Source organism: Vigna umbellata, chromosome 5, assembly GCF_029865625.1.
Source record: "Vigna umbellata cultivar VRB3 chromosome 5, Vumbellata_1.0, whole genome shotgun sequence".
Lineage (NCBI taxonomy): Eukaryota > Viridiplantae > Streptophyta > Magnoliopsida > Fabales > Fabaceae > Vigna > Vigna umbellata.
In genome coordinates, this window is record NC_142169.1 from 16,382,938 (window position 1) to 16,398,251 (window position 15,314).

Sequence of the window (15,314 nt, forward strand, 5' to 3'; positions counted from 1 at the left end):
CGCTCGTACGATTTAGAGCTAGGTCTTTCACCAAGCGCTCGTACTATTTAGTGTTGGGTCTTACACCAAGCGCTCATTCTCTTTTCTATAATCTACCTTGATGAAAATAGCGTTCGTCCAAACTCAATGGTGTTCACCCTCTACCGTGCTCGGTTTTTGACTGACATTCGGTTTTCTTGAGGATAAATTTATAAATAAGCTAAGTATTTATAAGCGTTCAATTTCTTCATATGATTCTTTTAAGTAGTATTATTTGAATGTCTTGTAGTGTCTGTCTCCATTGGTTTCGGCCTAGAGTCTTAGTACTTGGTCTAGGCTTTAAGGTGTTCAGTCTAAACTCTCATGAGTCAGTTCATCAAATTGACTCACTTTTTAAATAACGTTCGATCCTTTTAAATCTTGAGAACTATTATTGAACTTGGTCTCTTCCCAACCCCGATGGTAATTCTCTCTCGGTTTTGATCTGTTCTGGAACTGGGAAACCTCTCGGTCTCAGTCCAAGTGTTCGGTCTCGTTAAGGGTTAAAGTTGTACGTTCGGTATTTGGTATCTTAAGTGATCTAGTTAAAATTGAAGTTTGAAAATGGAAGATGATGGAAATATGACGTAGATGAAATGAGTATAATTATGAACGAGTATTACAGGGAGGAATATCTCATGAATGAATATTAGAATTTGGTAAAGTATGAATGTGGGCATGCTAAGCTGGCGGTTCATCCTGATGTTCCGTGATTACTCGTTCTCACGTAGAGAAGGGTAAGTCATGTGTGGGAACGACAGGAGGTCCTAGTCCTTATGGTTAATTTGGACAGATAGGACTAACCTCGGGTGGCAGCTGTTGAGGGTATCCCAATTACTACATCACCCGGGTGCACGAACGTCGTAGCTACACAGAATTCATACAGTCCGGACAGTCGGTCTAGTATTAGGCTTTGGATGAACGAGTGATGAATTATCTTGTTTGGTTGATTGTGTGAAATATATGTTTATACATGAATTGAATTACATAAGCTTACCCTATGTTTCCTGTCTTGTCTGTTTTGTACGTTTGTTTGTCTTTCTGTTGCAATGATCATCCATGTGGATGTGAGCAGAAGGAAACGAGCTGCTGGAAAAGGCGCTGGAGGAAGATAACTTAGTTGAGGTAGAAGTTAAGACCGAACAGTAGAAATGTTCGGTCAGTATATTAGTTATGTTTTAAGATGATCGTTCAATCATCTTTTCCTTTTTCTTTTGTAAGACCGTTCGGTATAATCCTTTTGTAAACCGTGCGGTCGAAATTGCTTATCTTTTACAGTTTTAAGTTTCTAGTTCTTGCTGTAGGCCGTTCGGCCACAAGCGTACTTCTCTTTTAATGTAAGACTGATCTGTAATATTATTCAATGTGAGTATTCTATCATATAGTTTTAGACTGTATTTTTTGGATGCTACAAAAATAATTATTTTATGATTATTGTATTTAATCCCTGAAATATTTGCAATAACTATAACAATGTCATGAGTAACATACTTATTTTATTCTTAAGTATAAATATTTAACTTTTTCTGTGTAAATTTAACACCTTAAATATTTGTAATAATTATACATTTTACTATAATCATAAGTTGATTTTAGTACAATAATAGAAATAACGCAATAGAATTATTCATCGCAAGTTTGGATATCAACCTAATATTTATTACGAATTTATAAAGCAAAACAGCTATAAAAACATTTACTAAGATAAAATTAGTAAAGAAATATGCCATTAAAAATATAAAAGATTCTATAAATATGATCATATAAAATTTATAGGTGTCTTTACAAGTTTTTTTAGAGGAACTATACATAAAAAAAAATACTTTTTCAATCATAAATGTCAACTAGTGTATTTCAAAGCTAAAATAACCACAAAATCATAATATATTTTTAGATATATTTAATAAATTAATTAAAAAAATTGTAAAAAAAGCATAAAACAAAGTGTAAAGTCTTTTAAGTAGGAAGTGAAGTTCACAATATTTTAACGAAGGTAATTCTGATTATAATAATAAATAAGATAATATTTAACTCTAGAATATGCTATTTTAAATTCACTTATATTGCTTTAATTTTACACTAATTTAGTTCCTGTTCAGTAGGTTTTTGTTCTAACATAAGATGAATTCCATACAAAAGCTAAGAAATAATAAGAAAACTTATCAAAAATACTTTATTGGAAGACATGAAAAGAGTTATATTTGAGAAGGCATCCTAAGATATTCAAATATCAAATTGGATCCAACTCAAATTAAAGATGTCTCACTCACTTGCCACAACACCCAACGTTTAGGATTAATTGCCGAAAGGGAACTCGGTGATCCCGCATACACTAGATCCGCTGCTACCAATCACCTTCAATCACGTGGCAAATAGTCCTCGCTCCCGGCAGGCGACACCAGTGGCATCCTCCGTAATTAATTAACAAAACAGTGTTTTTTTCGTAACCTCAAATAACAGTAAGAAAATTCCTTCTTAAAACCTCAGCTCCAGGGTTCTCTGTTTCTCCTCATCGCGAACCCTTTACCATTCTCTTTCTCGAAACCTCAGTAACGAAAAACACGCCTCCGTCGCCGCCATGGCCGCAATCGCACGACTCAGGGTCGCCGCGGTGCCGCTGAGGGCCCTCGTGCTCCGGTGTAACCGGGGGTTTGGATCGGCGGCCGCTGCACAGTGCTACTACGAGGATGACGAGGAAGAGGAGTGCGCGGCACGCGGCATGCTTGACGCACACGGTTGCAAGCCGGAGCGCGGAGTGCAGTGGGTGATGATAGGGGAGCCTGGAGCTAGGAGGAACCTCTTCGCGCAGAGGCTCTCGAAGCTTCTAGAAGTTCCTCACATTTCCATGGCTACGCTCCTCAGCCAGGACCTCAACCCTCGCTCCTACCTCTATCACCAAGTAATTCATTCATTCACTATTCCATTCTAGGGTTTCCTCTCTCCTTTTCCTTCAGTTTACTTTCATTTCTTCGTAGGTCTTTCAATTATTTCTTTCGACTCATTTCTCTTGTTTTTAATTAAAATTAATGGTGATAATCTCGTCGAATTAAGGAAAAATTAGGTAAGTAAAGTTGTACATAGTGGTTTTAGAACTAACGTGATTTTGTTTTTCTGATCACGTTTGGTTTCATATCGAAGAACTTTATATTTTTAGAAATTATTTTAAATTTTTAAGCAACTTTAAATAAATTTGCTCTGAATAACAATATTTAAACATATATATGGTAAATTAATTTTACAAAACCAATTTTGGAGTCCAAGCACGCACTAAGCTTGCATTTTAAACGTTATGGGTGTTGGGAGGATGTGTCTAAATTCAATTTGAATGGTTCTTATTTTTTTGACCTTTTTTTTTGTAATATTATTATTACTAAATATGTTGTTAAGGTTGTTGTTATGCGGAAAGTTGGGATTGAATCCTTCTAAGTTATACTGATATTTTTAAGCTTGCTTATTAAATAAATAATTTACGTAATTACGGTGTGAAATCATTTTATATTGTCAGAAATTATTTTGGTACGACTGTTAGATAATTACTATTAAAATTGATAAATCTACGTTACGTTATAGTTTGTCATTGTGTTTTTATATTGTAATAGAGACTGCGAAACAAATTTTGAATTCCAAGTTAAGTGAAAGAAAAAAAATGAACTTTTACTTCCGTTCTCTTTTACTAAACCAAAGAAAATATATCGTTACCGATCAACATTTTTCCTACTTTTTTCTTGTGGTCTAAACATACAATAGGATAATGGGTAGTAAAATTGTTTTCTTAATCAATATCGGTGTGACGTGTGGTTCTTCCAATGCAGATAGCAAATGCTTTAGATCATGGAAAACTTGTCCCACAGGAAATTATTTTTGGGCTGCTAAAGAAGAGACTGGACGATGGGTACTCAAGAGGTGAAACTGGGTTTATTCTTGATGGTTTCCCTCGAACAAGGGTCCAAGCTGTAAGTTGTTTCATTTCACCTTTCTAATCGTAAACAGCTCAAAATTTTCTTTTTTATTCATTCCTACAAAATGTGGTGATGTTTCACAGGAGATCCTTGATCACATTGCTCATGTTGATCTGGTGGTGAACTTCAAAAGTTCCCAAGAGGAATTAGTTAAAAAGAATTTTGGAAATCGAAAATTTAATTCTCGCCAAGAATATATTCTTATGACCAGCTCCAGGAACCCAACGAAACAATTGCCTGATGATAATCAAAGTCATGAAGACGAGGTAACTAATCACTTATTTTCATATGATGCCTTTATAGATTAGTTTTGTCTAAGGAAATGGGTTTTTTTTTTCTTTCAATTTTTTAAGTTTCCCATACTAATTCAAGTTGTGCTAAGCTTGTTTGAGATACTAATCACTTGGTACTTGTACTTATATTTTGGGGTTTTATTTTTCTCTTCTAGTGCAAGCTATTGGAAGATTACTACAGGAAGCAGAAGAAACTTCTGAACTTTGAATTAGCAGGTGGACATGGTGAAACCTGGCAGGGACTTCTAGCTGCGCTACATCTTCAGCATATTAATGCTCTTAGTTCTTCACAGAAGTTAACGGCGTGAAGGGCCACCAATCTTCTATGGCATCAATCCGTTGTCGGCATTTTAGTATGTGAATATGAGGACTACAACAATTTCGTAGAAATTTTGTGTCGGTTTCTATATTGATTGTTTTGCAAAATTTTGAGAATGCTAGTTTGTTCTGTAGCGCAAAAGTTCAGAAGTATGAATCAATACCCAATGTATGGTCCTAAATCCTTCTAGTGGATGTGTTGTCTTTATTTTTGTTCAATTATCCCATAATAGGTTTTTCTCTAGTATTTTTCCTGGTCTCAAAGTCACGTTATACACCAAACATATCATGTAAAAGTTAAGGACTCTTAAATGTCGTATGTTCGTTTTTTTTAAAGCGCTATATACAGCTAATGGGGTTCAGCAAAACTGCTTTCGTTTATTTATTTGTTGCCTTTTGCTTTTCGGTTCTTAACTGCTACTACTAATATTTAAGCCTTCAAAATTTTCCGCTACCTTTATAGGCAATTTGTGTTTGAATTTCTTGGGTCTTTCAAGCCCAGATTCAAAACATGCAAAAATGAGCATCTTAAATCAACTACATTAACAAGCGCTTCAGAACTTAATCTCACATGACCTTATTGTATGGTCCAAAGAATGACTGAACATTATTTATTATACGCTGGTCATTTCCACCATCTCGTTTTTCAGTAGTCGGTGTCTTCGTTCTGTTAAACCTAGAATACATATATTGCTTTTTACACAGTGCTACCGATGAAATGTAACAGGAAAAGGGTGAGATCTAGTTTGTGGTCACTCATTCACTGTTCATCCAAACATCCCTAAGAAGTTCAAATCTAATGGCAGATTCATCGCGACTCTCTTTCCACTTGCAATTGGACTTTGTTGATGCTGGTGAGGAGCCACTATTCAATATCAAAGATAATGGATAGTTTAGTTCATCGAGTTCATCATCGCTCGTGTATGACTTCCTAACAATGGAAGATTTGCTTCTTCTAAGCTGAGACTCACTTCCAATCTCACCCGTAATGCTTGTAATGGTAGTTGCTGGTGGAGGTGAATATGCAATGGGAGTTGCAATGCATGGGAAATTGTTGATAGACTCATTTCCATCATCAAGATCATCCTGCTTCAAATTAAAAGCACATGTAGAGACCATAAGCCAAATTTGGAATTCCTGATAGCTTAATCATAAAACATCGGATAAAAAACCATGAACATATCACGAGATGTCAATTTCATTTATCCATTGTTTTCGTGATGCACATATACGAAGTATCAAACTAGAATCCTATATTACTCAAATATAAGAAAAAGGTTGGTCATATTTGGTAGACTTAACTATAAGCATATCTCATTCCCTAAACTTGATTTAATGATACTCTTTCAAACCTAAACATTTTCAATTAATATAATTTGAGGGTAATTTAGGAAAAAGATTTCTTTATTGTATGAAAACAAAAAGATTAAACGAACTTAACTACTAGATTAGGCAGTGTAAAAGTCGGAGTTAGTAATAAATAACGAGAACAAAATAACAACTGCAAATTTATTTATCTAACCTGTGAGTCCAGAGCTTCAAAAACATCATCAGGAATTGGATCAGGACAAAACTCATCTGGGACAAAATTGTCTAGTATCCTCATGATTAGAGGTGCAGTAAACATTGGGCACACCTTCACAAACAATGATGAAAGAATGAGGAAGAAACACGTAGCAAGTTAATTAAATGGCGAAAAACACAAGTTCATTGGCTAACCTCTTTCCTAATGGATGCATTTAACAACATATCCTTAGGAAGCATTAGAAGGTCGCTTAATGCATTAAGAAGATGGAAGGATTTGAAGGATGAATTTTGACTTCCATCATTGCTGTCAAGGTCATCGTCATCTCTATCATGTGAATCATCATCATCCAGACCAAATAGGTCAGTTAGCCATCTAGACCAGTTACCAATCTGAGAAATCCAGAACACAAATGAAAATAACTACTCAGTCGAAACAATTTATATCCAGTGATGTTATATTGAACATATGCATATTCAAATCATTCTTTATTTTCATTTTTTGCTGCAAAGCAGTTAACTTCTAATTGCTCAATGTAGTAGTGGTTAACTCCAAGCCAAAAAGTCATACTCCAGGCCCACTTTTAGAGTTACATTCAAGAAACAGATATTAGCAGAAAGGAAAGAAGTAAATTGAGTCTATCACAGTAGGTTGCAATTACATTCACTAGTACAGAGCCACACGTTCTAGTTCAGATAAAAATTTGTTGAGATCACAGATATTACCGCAGTTTTTAGCTGTGCACCAGATCCAAAGCTCAATTTACCGGGTGGAATGGGGAGAACCTTGGGATCACCAATGGGATCAGATACAGGATCTGTTGGAATACCATCATCAGACTCCCGAAGAATGGCATTGAACATAGCAACATCCAATCTTGCCACACACTGCTCCATTATCTGGAATAAGTAAAAACAAAATGCAGTCTAATGTCAATTTTGTCCCATAATCTGACGACAAGACGTAGATACATAGATTGGTATACTCAAAGATATTAGTTTGTCGGGAAAGTTGGGGGATTTCACATCTTAGAGGAGTTGTAAATATTTTGGCTTCAGCTTAAGCAATTTGCAGAAAACATACTTTTCTCCCCCTTTTTCTCCTGTTAACAGTCAGTAGGAGGCACTATGCTCCAGTGAAAAATACACGCACTCATTATTCTTTGTTTACATAATCATACATTTCAAAGCTCTTCAGCTACCATGCAGACTAAACCTACAGATAAATGACAATTGAAAAGGGACAATACAAAAAGGTACTATAATGAAAAACTTCAATACCTTTAGCCTAAAAACATTGAAGGAAAGGAAGAGGGAAACGGATAGATATATACTAACCAATCTAGGCAGCACAGACAAACAACCACACTCGTGCCCTCCAGCGCGGATAGGACATAGCCTTTCACAGGCTTCTCTAAAAGCATTCTTCCAAATATCTAGCGATAAATTTTCCTTATCTTGGTCACATGAGCCAGACATATTTTTATAGTTTTTTGAAGAATCTTTACGAGTGACCTTGGCATCAGAATTCTGCATACATGGAGTCAAAGACTGGACACAGAAAGAATGATCCATGTTAAAAGCCAATGGGACTATTTTATATTAATAATGAGCTCATATGGGGACTTAAGCCTTTTGTATGGGATGAAAGCGTTACCTGCCACCAAATAGATTCCACAATGCGAGAAAAGATCCAAGCTTCTACCTTTTCCAGTGCTGAGGTGAACACATTTGGGTCATCCCAGTTACCTATACCTCCATTCTCAAAAGCCATGTAATCGTTTTTCCTAGGAGAGAACCCTCTCCATATTAGTGGTTGTGTTACCTTTCCAACTTTCATCTCTCCATTCTTCCTTTTTGTTCTAGATCCAGAAGTATTAGATGTTGTCACGTCTTTGGTAGTTTTGCTTATAATTGTTCTCAGCACAATAGAATTAGACAGCCAAAATGTCAACCTGCATCAAGATGCAAGAAGAAGTTAATTGCCCGGCAGTCAGCACAGTTTCTGTTGAAACTGTAACTTCCAATATAGGCAGTAATAATTAAAAACCTAAAATATCTAATCTGATGATCCAATTAGCTGAGAGTTTCATGAAGTATATCCCTTTTATCTTCCACATAATATTGTATTATCTTTTTTTTATTCAGACTAGAATAACTTTGATTTCATTTCAAACAGAGCAGTGTATATGTTTTCTTCATGTCAAACAAAGTTTCTTGCTAAGTTAATTAATTAAAGACAATTATTTTTACCTAGAAATAAATCCCCAATTTCTCGTGATGAAGCCACTCGTGCTTAAAATATTATGTTGACTAGTGATAGGATAACGGGTACATATACTTGAAAATGAATGAAGTAAGCATTGTACCCAAAATAAGGCAGTAACTAAAATACTCAAGCTTACCTTGGGACATCATTTCCACAGGCCTTCGCAACGAGGACTAATCCTGAAACAGCACTTCTAGCAGCCCCAACCCTTCTTGCTTGAAGATTTTCTTTACAAGCATGAAGGTACAGCCTGGAAAGGCGCCGAGCTGGGGCATGAACTTTACTCATTGAGCTTCCATGTTCGGAAACTACTGAAAATAAAGCAGCCTCAATAGCAGCAGCTTCTCTTAACTCTCCTTCAAGCATCTTTATCTTGTTTTCCATTTGTTCAATCTTGCTGTCTAAAATGGCATTTCTGGCTTCCCTTGGATAAACCTTGGCATCTTTTCTGTCACTGCTTTGAATGTTCCCTCCATTATTTTGGACATCTCCATTAACACCATTTTCCTTTACCTCAGCGTGATGATTGTTACCAAGTGGCCCAATACTCCTAACTGAGTCTGCTGATGACCTTACAGACTTAACATGCTTTAATCTTTCATTTTTCATAAAACTACCTTTCATACCATTATCTGACCCACCCAAAAAATATAAATTGCTACCCACTAAAGCTTGGTCTTTTGCATATTGCACCATTGATTCATCTTCAACAAGATACAGCTCATCAAAATGCAATGATTCATTTCCATCCTTATCCTCAATGGAACTGTAATACGCATCACTTCCCCCCTCCTGCAGACTTTTATCTACTTCCTCAGATCTCTCACTTACGTTGTCTTTGGTTTCCAAACCAAATCTTGGATTATTGTCGAGGTAGTCTCTACCTACAGATGTAATGTTTCCAGAATAGATGTCAAAATCACTTTCATTACTGTTTATTTGAACACCTGTACCCTTTTCTCTGCAATTGGCAACTTTTTCACTACCCTCCTGATCCAAATTTTCATGCTCACTGCTTCTGAATCTGCTCTTAGAATTTTCCTCTAAGCTTGGAGAAGAAGAGTCGGCATTAAAAGAAGCAACCTGCTTTGGGGTTGTCACTGATCTATTATGGGGAGTGCTTATATTAGAGGTATGACCATTTACTGGACTCCCAACTTCTGAGAACACATCCATGGATGACACATAGGAAGAACTCCTCTCCAGTGTCTCATGTGCATCTTGCTCCATCACATTCAACTTCTCAACTCTTGTCTCTGAGGCCAAGGGATGATACCCCTTGTCATTTGCACCACTGTTTTGCAATGATCCATTTGGTCCATTCTGCAATTTAGTAGAAATTATTATATTTAGATATGTCCAACAAAAAGAAAGAAAGAATTATTATATTATAACCCTTAATAGCAAAATAACAATTAATAAATAGCTTGACAAGAATTTTCTCCATGTTACATTATGTTTAGATACCCAGCAAGAAGAACGCAAGCACTACCATTCCCTTTATACCAACAGTTTAAGAAGATGATCAGTAAAATGAAATCATAAACAGGAAAGACTGAATAAGCAGCACTGCCCAGGGGCTGCAACCTTCCTGCAACCTATCATTCAATTCATGCCCTCCATATATTTGTTCTTGTCATTTAACTAATTCACATAATTTGCCTCCATATCTTTTTTCCACTAACACAATCTGTTATAGCTTATAACAAATGACATAATCCCTACTCTAGCTCATCCCTGTTCCCACTCTCTTTCTCCTTTTCTCATGTGCTTTCTTCATATCCTTATGTGTGGGTAACTGGAAGTACAACAAATAGGATTCTTATTTTCCTCGTAGTGACTCAAGAAAACAACTTCATTTGAAAGGGTCCAGTCAGGCATTCGATGACAAGTTCAACCTTGGTCAAGAAGAGGAAAACATTTAAACATTGCAACGACTGCATTTTGTCCTATTTCAAAAAGTATATTCATGAAATATGGCTGGAGGACAACATAAATTGCCATAGGTACTAACATAGTTTGAAAAAAAAAAAGAAATGTGCGTTCCTATAGATAAGAGAATGGAATAGAATAAGGGGAAATACCTCCTGTTCAGGAAGCATACATGCGCTTGACTCAGTGGAAGTAGTGACTGCAGCCACAGATGAATGAGAGGAAACATCAGAGGAAGTAGTGACTGCAGCCGCAGATGAATGAGAGGAAACATCATCATCAGTAAAAGAGGCAACCTCAGCTTCCTCAGCATACTCTCCATTCATCAATGATGATACAGATTCATTGCCATTATTGTCCTTTGGCTCCACCTTTGACAAGCTGTCTTTCAAAGAAGATCTAGGGTGACTCTTTTCAACAGGCTCAATTTGAACGAACAAAAGTGGCTGATCCATGTTTCTGTAGTTCCTCTGGCAGTTCAATGGTGTACGAATGCTCAAAGTCTCTCTTAGTACACCACAATCTGCCAAGTCGATGATGGCAGTCCCCAGTAACTGCCCTTTAACAGTTTTGTCTCTTCGAGTCTCGTACAAGTGGAACTCCAAGCAATTCTTTTGGAACACCTCAGCAGTACTATTTCTGATAGACATATCCCTTGACAGAGTTACAGGAAGCTTAAATGATTCATTAAACTCGAGCTTTCCTTCACCAGCAACAGAACTAGGACCGAGAGAAGGGGAAACAAGAGCAGTAGACCCTGAAGCGCGTTCACCATTCTCCCATTGTATCAATACAGAACGAAGTGATCTGAGAGATTGCGAAGGGGGCCAAGGCTTTATCTCCTGAATGTGAATTAGGTATTCCATATGGACACCACCACCACTTCTCCTGTTCTTTCCTTTCATTGCTGCAGCAAATATAAGGCTCCTTTCAAAGAAAAACTTCTTAAATGCAGTTCAATATGTAGTTGAACAATCACCACTCACAAGCCCTCTGAAGTGAAACAGACAGCAATAAATCAGATTTAGATTTGCATTTTACCAGCAATCCTAGTCAGATAGCAATGAGTGGTTTTTGAACTCTCTAATTATTAAGTATAGTCTCAATAAGAGGAAACAAAACAAAAGGAAAGTTTAAGAAACAGAAAAAAAAAAAAAAAAAAAGTTTGCCAGTGAAGCAGCTACCTAAGATTTGCTGGTTATCTTGAACAAATTTCAAACACAGAAGATACAATGTAAGGATAGGACCGTTAAACTATTTAAGACTCAAATTTAACTCCACTTAAAGCAAATTTGGTGCAGATAAATTGAAACCAGCCACAGAGAGACCAAACAAAAAGACCAAAAAAAACACAAAACCTTGGACATAAACAGAAAGAACCAGATCAAGCAAGAGCTGGAGAAACCCCAGTAACAAAGCTCAGAACTTGAAGGCAAAATCGAGTAGAAAAATGATAATGCAGAATATGGTGTCTGGTTAAATACAGAAGCAAAAGTTATAGCAAGTTTGAACTAAGAGAATGCTTGGAATGTAAGAAGAGTGAGTACCGGGAAAGCAGTGGCTGGTAGAATCAGATAGCTGTGACAACAAGCTGGAACTGCAAGAGGGTCACCACCATATCTATGGGATAGTCTCTACAAGTCAATGAAATTGAAGAAAATGGAGAAAAAGGATGTAAAAGTAATTTATAATTATTAGAAGAACAACATTCCTATACGAAGCATAAACAGAAAAAGCGCACATTTTTCACAATCAATAACATTATTTTAGTCACTACACTACTTCTTAAAATATTCAACCCTAAATTTAATTTTTAAAAATAATACATAGCTATAGTGAACTTTGTGCTCCTTTTGTAAATAACATTATATTTTTTTAATTAATTCTAATTAATTGTAACAATATGGTTCAAGTAAATTATTTATAACAATATGTAATAATGAAATATTCATATTTTATAAATACATCTAATATTTTTATTTTACATTTATTTATATTTAAAAATAATAAAATTATTACCATGTTATAACACAGTAATAAAAAATAATTACTCATCACTATTTCATTTTATAATTACATGTTTTTCTTCTTTAATGGAAATCTAGTATATATATTAATTTAATGCATATTATAAAATTCACATTAAATTTAAAAGATAATAAAAACATATATTTTTATTCAAATAAATATATAAAATTAATATAACTATTGAATATAAACTCTTTAAAATAAAATAATATAACAAAAAGATATGAAAAGCAGCTATTGCTTAGTTAATGATGAAAATAATAATAAAGTAAACTTATTTTTATTATGAAAAATACAATTACTACACATTTTGTATCTATTTTATCAGCATTTTTTTTATATACGTGAAACTTTCTTGGTATTGGGAGTGTGAAAATGCAGCACATAAATAATACTATCTTAGTGATTAAAGGAAAAGTTGCTAACCTCCAAAGAGAGGGTTATTTTCAAATATCTAATTTTAATTTGTTAGGTTATATGAGGTTTATGAGAATTGATACTCGAAAAAAAGTGTGTACGGAGTCGTTTGGTGCAAACGGCGTCGTTTGGTGCAAACGGCGTCGTTTGGTGCAAACCACAGCAAACAATCATGATGATCAGTGACTGAATCTTGACGGAAATTGTAGACCACGTTAAATACAAAAACAATAAAAACAGAGTGAAAAACTTCGGCACGCCCATTGAGGACCGTGTAACAGATTTTAGGTAGTGGTTAAAACAACATCTCCTATTCTAATATTTATTTTGATATAATATATGCTTTGGAATCATGTTAAATAATTTAAAATTTATTTTAATTAATTTTTTTTCTTACAATAATCTGTCTTTTTTTAATCTCTATGATAAGATTTTCACACAAAAAATTACTAACTATACTTAATTTAAAGTACGTATAAAAATTTTAACCAGAATTTTTTTTGGGGTATATCCATTAAAACTTTATTTTAAAATAATTAATTTGATCACAATGTCATCTTTTATATAAGAAAGTACGTATAAACCTAACAAGAAAAAAAACGTCGAAAAATAATAATAAATGATAACTTTTTAAGAAAAGTTTACCTTTAAAAATATATTATAATTTTATTTAAAGTTAAATATATTTTTAATCACTAAACTTTGATGTGAAACTAAAATTTGTCTTGTTTTCAAACTTTAAAAATAAATGGATATATTTTAATCCAATTATGTTAAATTTCTTAAGATAAAACGTGTCAAACAATATAAATAATTCAAATGTTAGTATAAAATATGTTTGACATTTAAAAGAAAATTTGTATTTTAGAATTGATAGTGTATTTAATATGGTGATACTCGATTATTTTAATAATAAAAGTTTAAAACATAAATAAATTTTTATAAACGAGTTTCATTATTTAAAAACATAATTTCTTTTTAGAAATCTTTTTCTTAGAGCTCTGTCTCCCTTCTTTCTAAGAATTTTTTCAATTCATTCATCATTTTAAAGATCGGAGACCATAGAATTTCTCCTTGCGGTGAGTTTATCAAGAGCAACCCATCAATTTCTTCAACATGGTAAGTTGGTTTTCTATCACTTTCTTTTGTTTGTTCTTTCTCTAAACCTGACTTTTTTTTCGTTCGCATGTAGTGTTTGAGTTCTCTTTGTTAGTCTCTGCTGATCAATGGTCTTAATGTAGTATTTGTGTTGGTTATAGAAGCAGATTGATCAATGGTCCTTATCAATAGCAGAATGCTTCCATGAAAAGCTTAACAATAAAGGAAATTGATATGAGTTTTAATCTGTAAAAGCAATTTTGTATCAACTACCTGAAAAAGGTATACCAATTTGAGCAATTGACTAGGTCCAAGTTCACTTAAATCATAAATGATTTTGTTATAAACCGATGTAGCACTAAGTGGTGTTGGTTGGGTGTTGAACGCAAGCTCATGTGTGTAAGTCTGGGAGTATTTTAGCTTCAAACCGTTGAGTGCCCCTTTTCACTACTAAACATCAAGTTTTGTGAATGCTTTGGTGTTAAGCGATAGCAAGGCACCATTGAACGCCACCTTGTACTACAAGTCTGGAGCAATTTAATTCTAGGACGCTAAGCAGTAGAAGGGTGTTACTCAACACGACTTTTTGCGAGAAGAATGGTGTTGAGAGTCAAGACTTACACTAAGTATCATATTTTGTGAGAATTCTTGGATTGGGTGCCACCCCTGAGCGCCGATATGTTTTCTTCTTGGCTGTTTGGCATTGATTTAAATACACTTCAGTATGTTTATGAGTATGAAGACTGTGTGAGTGGAAATGGGGATTTTGTTATGGATGTGTTTGGCATTTGTTGTTGAGAAAATTTCAAGGAAAAATCATGTGTGTTGGTGATATTTAGTGTATGCATTGACATATAGGAGTTCAAAAAGGACATATCCTGATATTCTACCAACCATTCAACTTATATAGAGAGGAACGGTGGGGGAAAGAATGGTAGAACATCTTAGCCACTGGACTATTTATTCATAGGTGCGAAGGAGACTAACCTTGTGAGTAGTAGAATGATAACCCCTATGTTTATGGCTTTGTAGAGCATAAATATAACTACAAGTGCATACAATGAAGCCCTATGTCAAAAGCATTACCTGGGTAATTGAGTTTATTGTCAATTGTTTTTGTGTGTTCATGAGTTATTGTATGTCGCCAATGTTTAGTTGATATTTGATATGATTTAACTGTCTTATTATATTTCTTTTTGCAATTAGTTTACCCTATCATTTTCTTTTGTGCTTTGTTGTTCTTTTGTAATTATTAGTTCACGATGTGAGCACATGGTGAGTTAGCTTATGATATGCCTTTGATGGAAGACGAGGATGTGACGAAATAGTTGTATAACTTTTTCTAATTTTTTCATATAGGAGTTCTTTTCTTTTGAACAACTCTTATAGTTTTTTAGTTGATATGCGTATATTATGTTACTATATTAATATGAATAATTGTATTAATATTTTATATGT

The 15,314-nt window shown here is 34.5% G+C and overlaps 2 protein-coding genes across 4 annotated transcripts; one reads left to right on the forward strand and one right to left on the reverse strand.

The window, feature by feature from the left end:
- The first annotated feature begins 2,516 nt into the window (after nucleotides 1-2,516).
- Nucleotides 2,517-4,969, forward strand: LOC124845347 (P-loop containing nucleoside triphosphate hydrolases superfamily protein). The gene is made up of 4 exons (XM_047322431.2): nucleotides 2,517-2,917; nucleotides 3,831-3,971; nucleotides 4,061-4,243; nucleotides 4,426-4,969. Exons 1-4 carry the CDS (start codon nucleotides 2,597-2,599, stop codon nucleotides 4,576-4,578), a joined length of 798 nt encoding a protein of 265 aa, XP_047178387.1. The 5' UTR covers nucleotides 2,517-2,596; the 3' UTR covers nucleotides 4,579-4,969.
- Nucleotides 4,970-5,149: 180 nt separating this feature from the next.
- Nucleotides 5,150-12,012, reverse strand: LOC124845326 (EEIG1/EHBP1 protein amino-terminal domain protein). 3 transcript variants are annotated; one of them, XM_047322405.2, is made up of 9 exons: nucleotides 11,861-12,012; nucleotides 10,466-11,306; nucleotides 8,518-9,704; nucleotides 7,770-8,067; nucleotides 7,451-7,663; nucleotides 6,839-7,012; nucleotides 6,308-6,505; nucleotides 6,111-6,224; nucleotides 5,150-5,677 (listed from the first exon to the last, which is right to left on the reverse strand). In XM_047322405.2, the coding sequence occupies exons 2-9, from the start codon at nucleotides 11,216-11,218 to the stop codon at nucleotides 5,345-5,347; spliced, it is 3,270 nt and encodes a 1,089-aa protein (XP_047178361.1). In that variant the 5' UTR covers nucleotides 11,219-11,306; nucleotides 11,861-12,012; the 3' UTR covers nucleotides 5,150-5,344. The 3 variants fall into 3 exon arrangements, with proteins under 3 accessions (XP_047178361.1, XP_047178376.1, XP_087971628.1); XM_047322420.2 differs by having other exon boundaries at nucleotides 5,150-5,674; nucleotides 11,861-12,011; XM_088115502.1 differs by having other exon boundaries at nucleotides 10,466-11,220; nucleotides 11,861-11,976.
- Nucleotides 12,013-15,314: the final 3,302 nt, after the last annotated feature.

Coding starts and splice junctions, on each gene's coding strand:
- LOC124845347 (XM_047322431.2), top strand. CDS start 2,597: ATGGCCGCAATCGCACGACTCAGGGTCGCCGCGGTGCCGCTGAGGGCC. Junction 2,918..3,830: donor GCTCCTACCTCTATCACCAA/GTAATTCATTCA, acceptor CTTCCAATGCAG/ATAGCAAATGCTTTAGATCA. Junction 4,244..4,425: donor ATCAAAGTCATGAAGACGAG/GTAACTAATCAC, acceptor TTTCTCTTCTAG/TGCAAGCTATTGGAAGATTA.
- LOC124845326 (XM_047322405.2), bottom strand. CDS start 11,218: ATGAAAGGAAAGAACAGGAGAAGTGGTGGTGGTGTCCATATGGAATAC. Junction 8,068..8,517: donor TGTGGAAATGATGTCCCAAG/GTAAGCTTGAGT, acceptor ATCTTGATGCAG/GTTGACATTTTGGCTGTCTA. Junction 6,225..6,307: donor ATGCATCCATTAGGAAAGAG/GTTAGCCAATGA, acceptor TTGTTTGTGAAG/GTGTGCCCAATGTTTACTGC.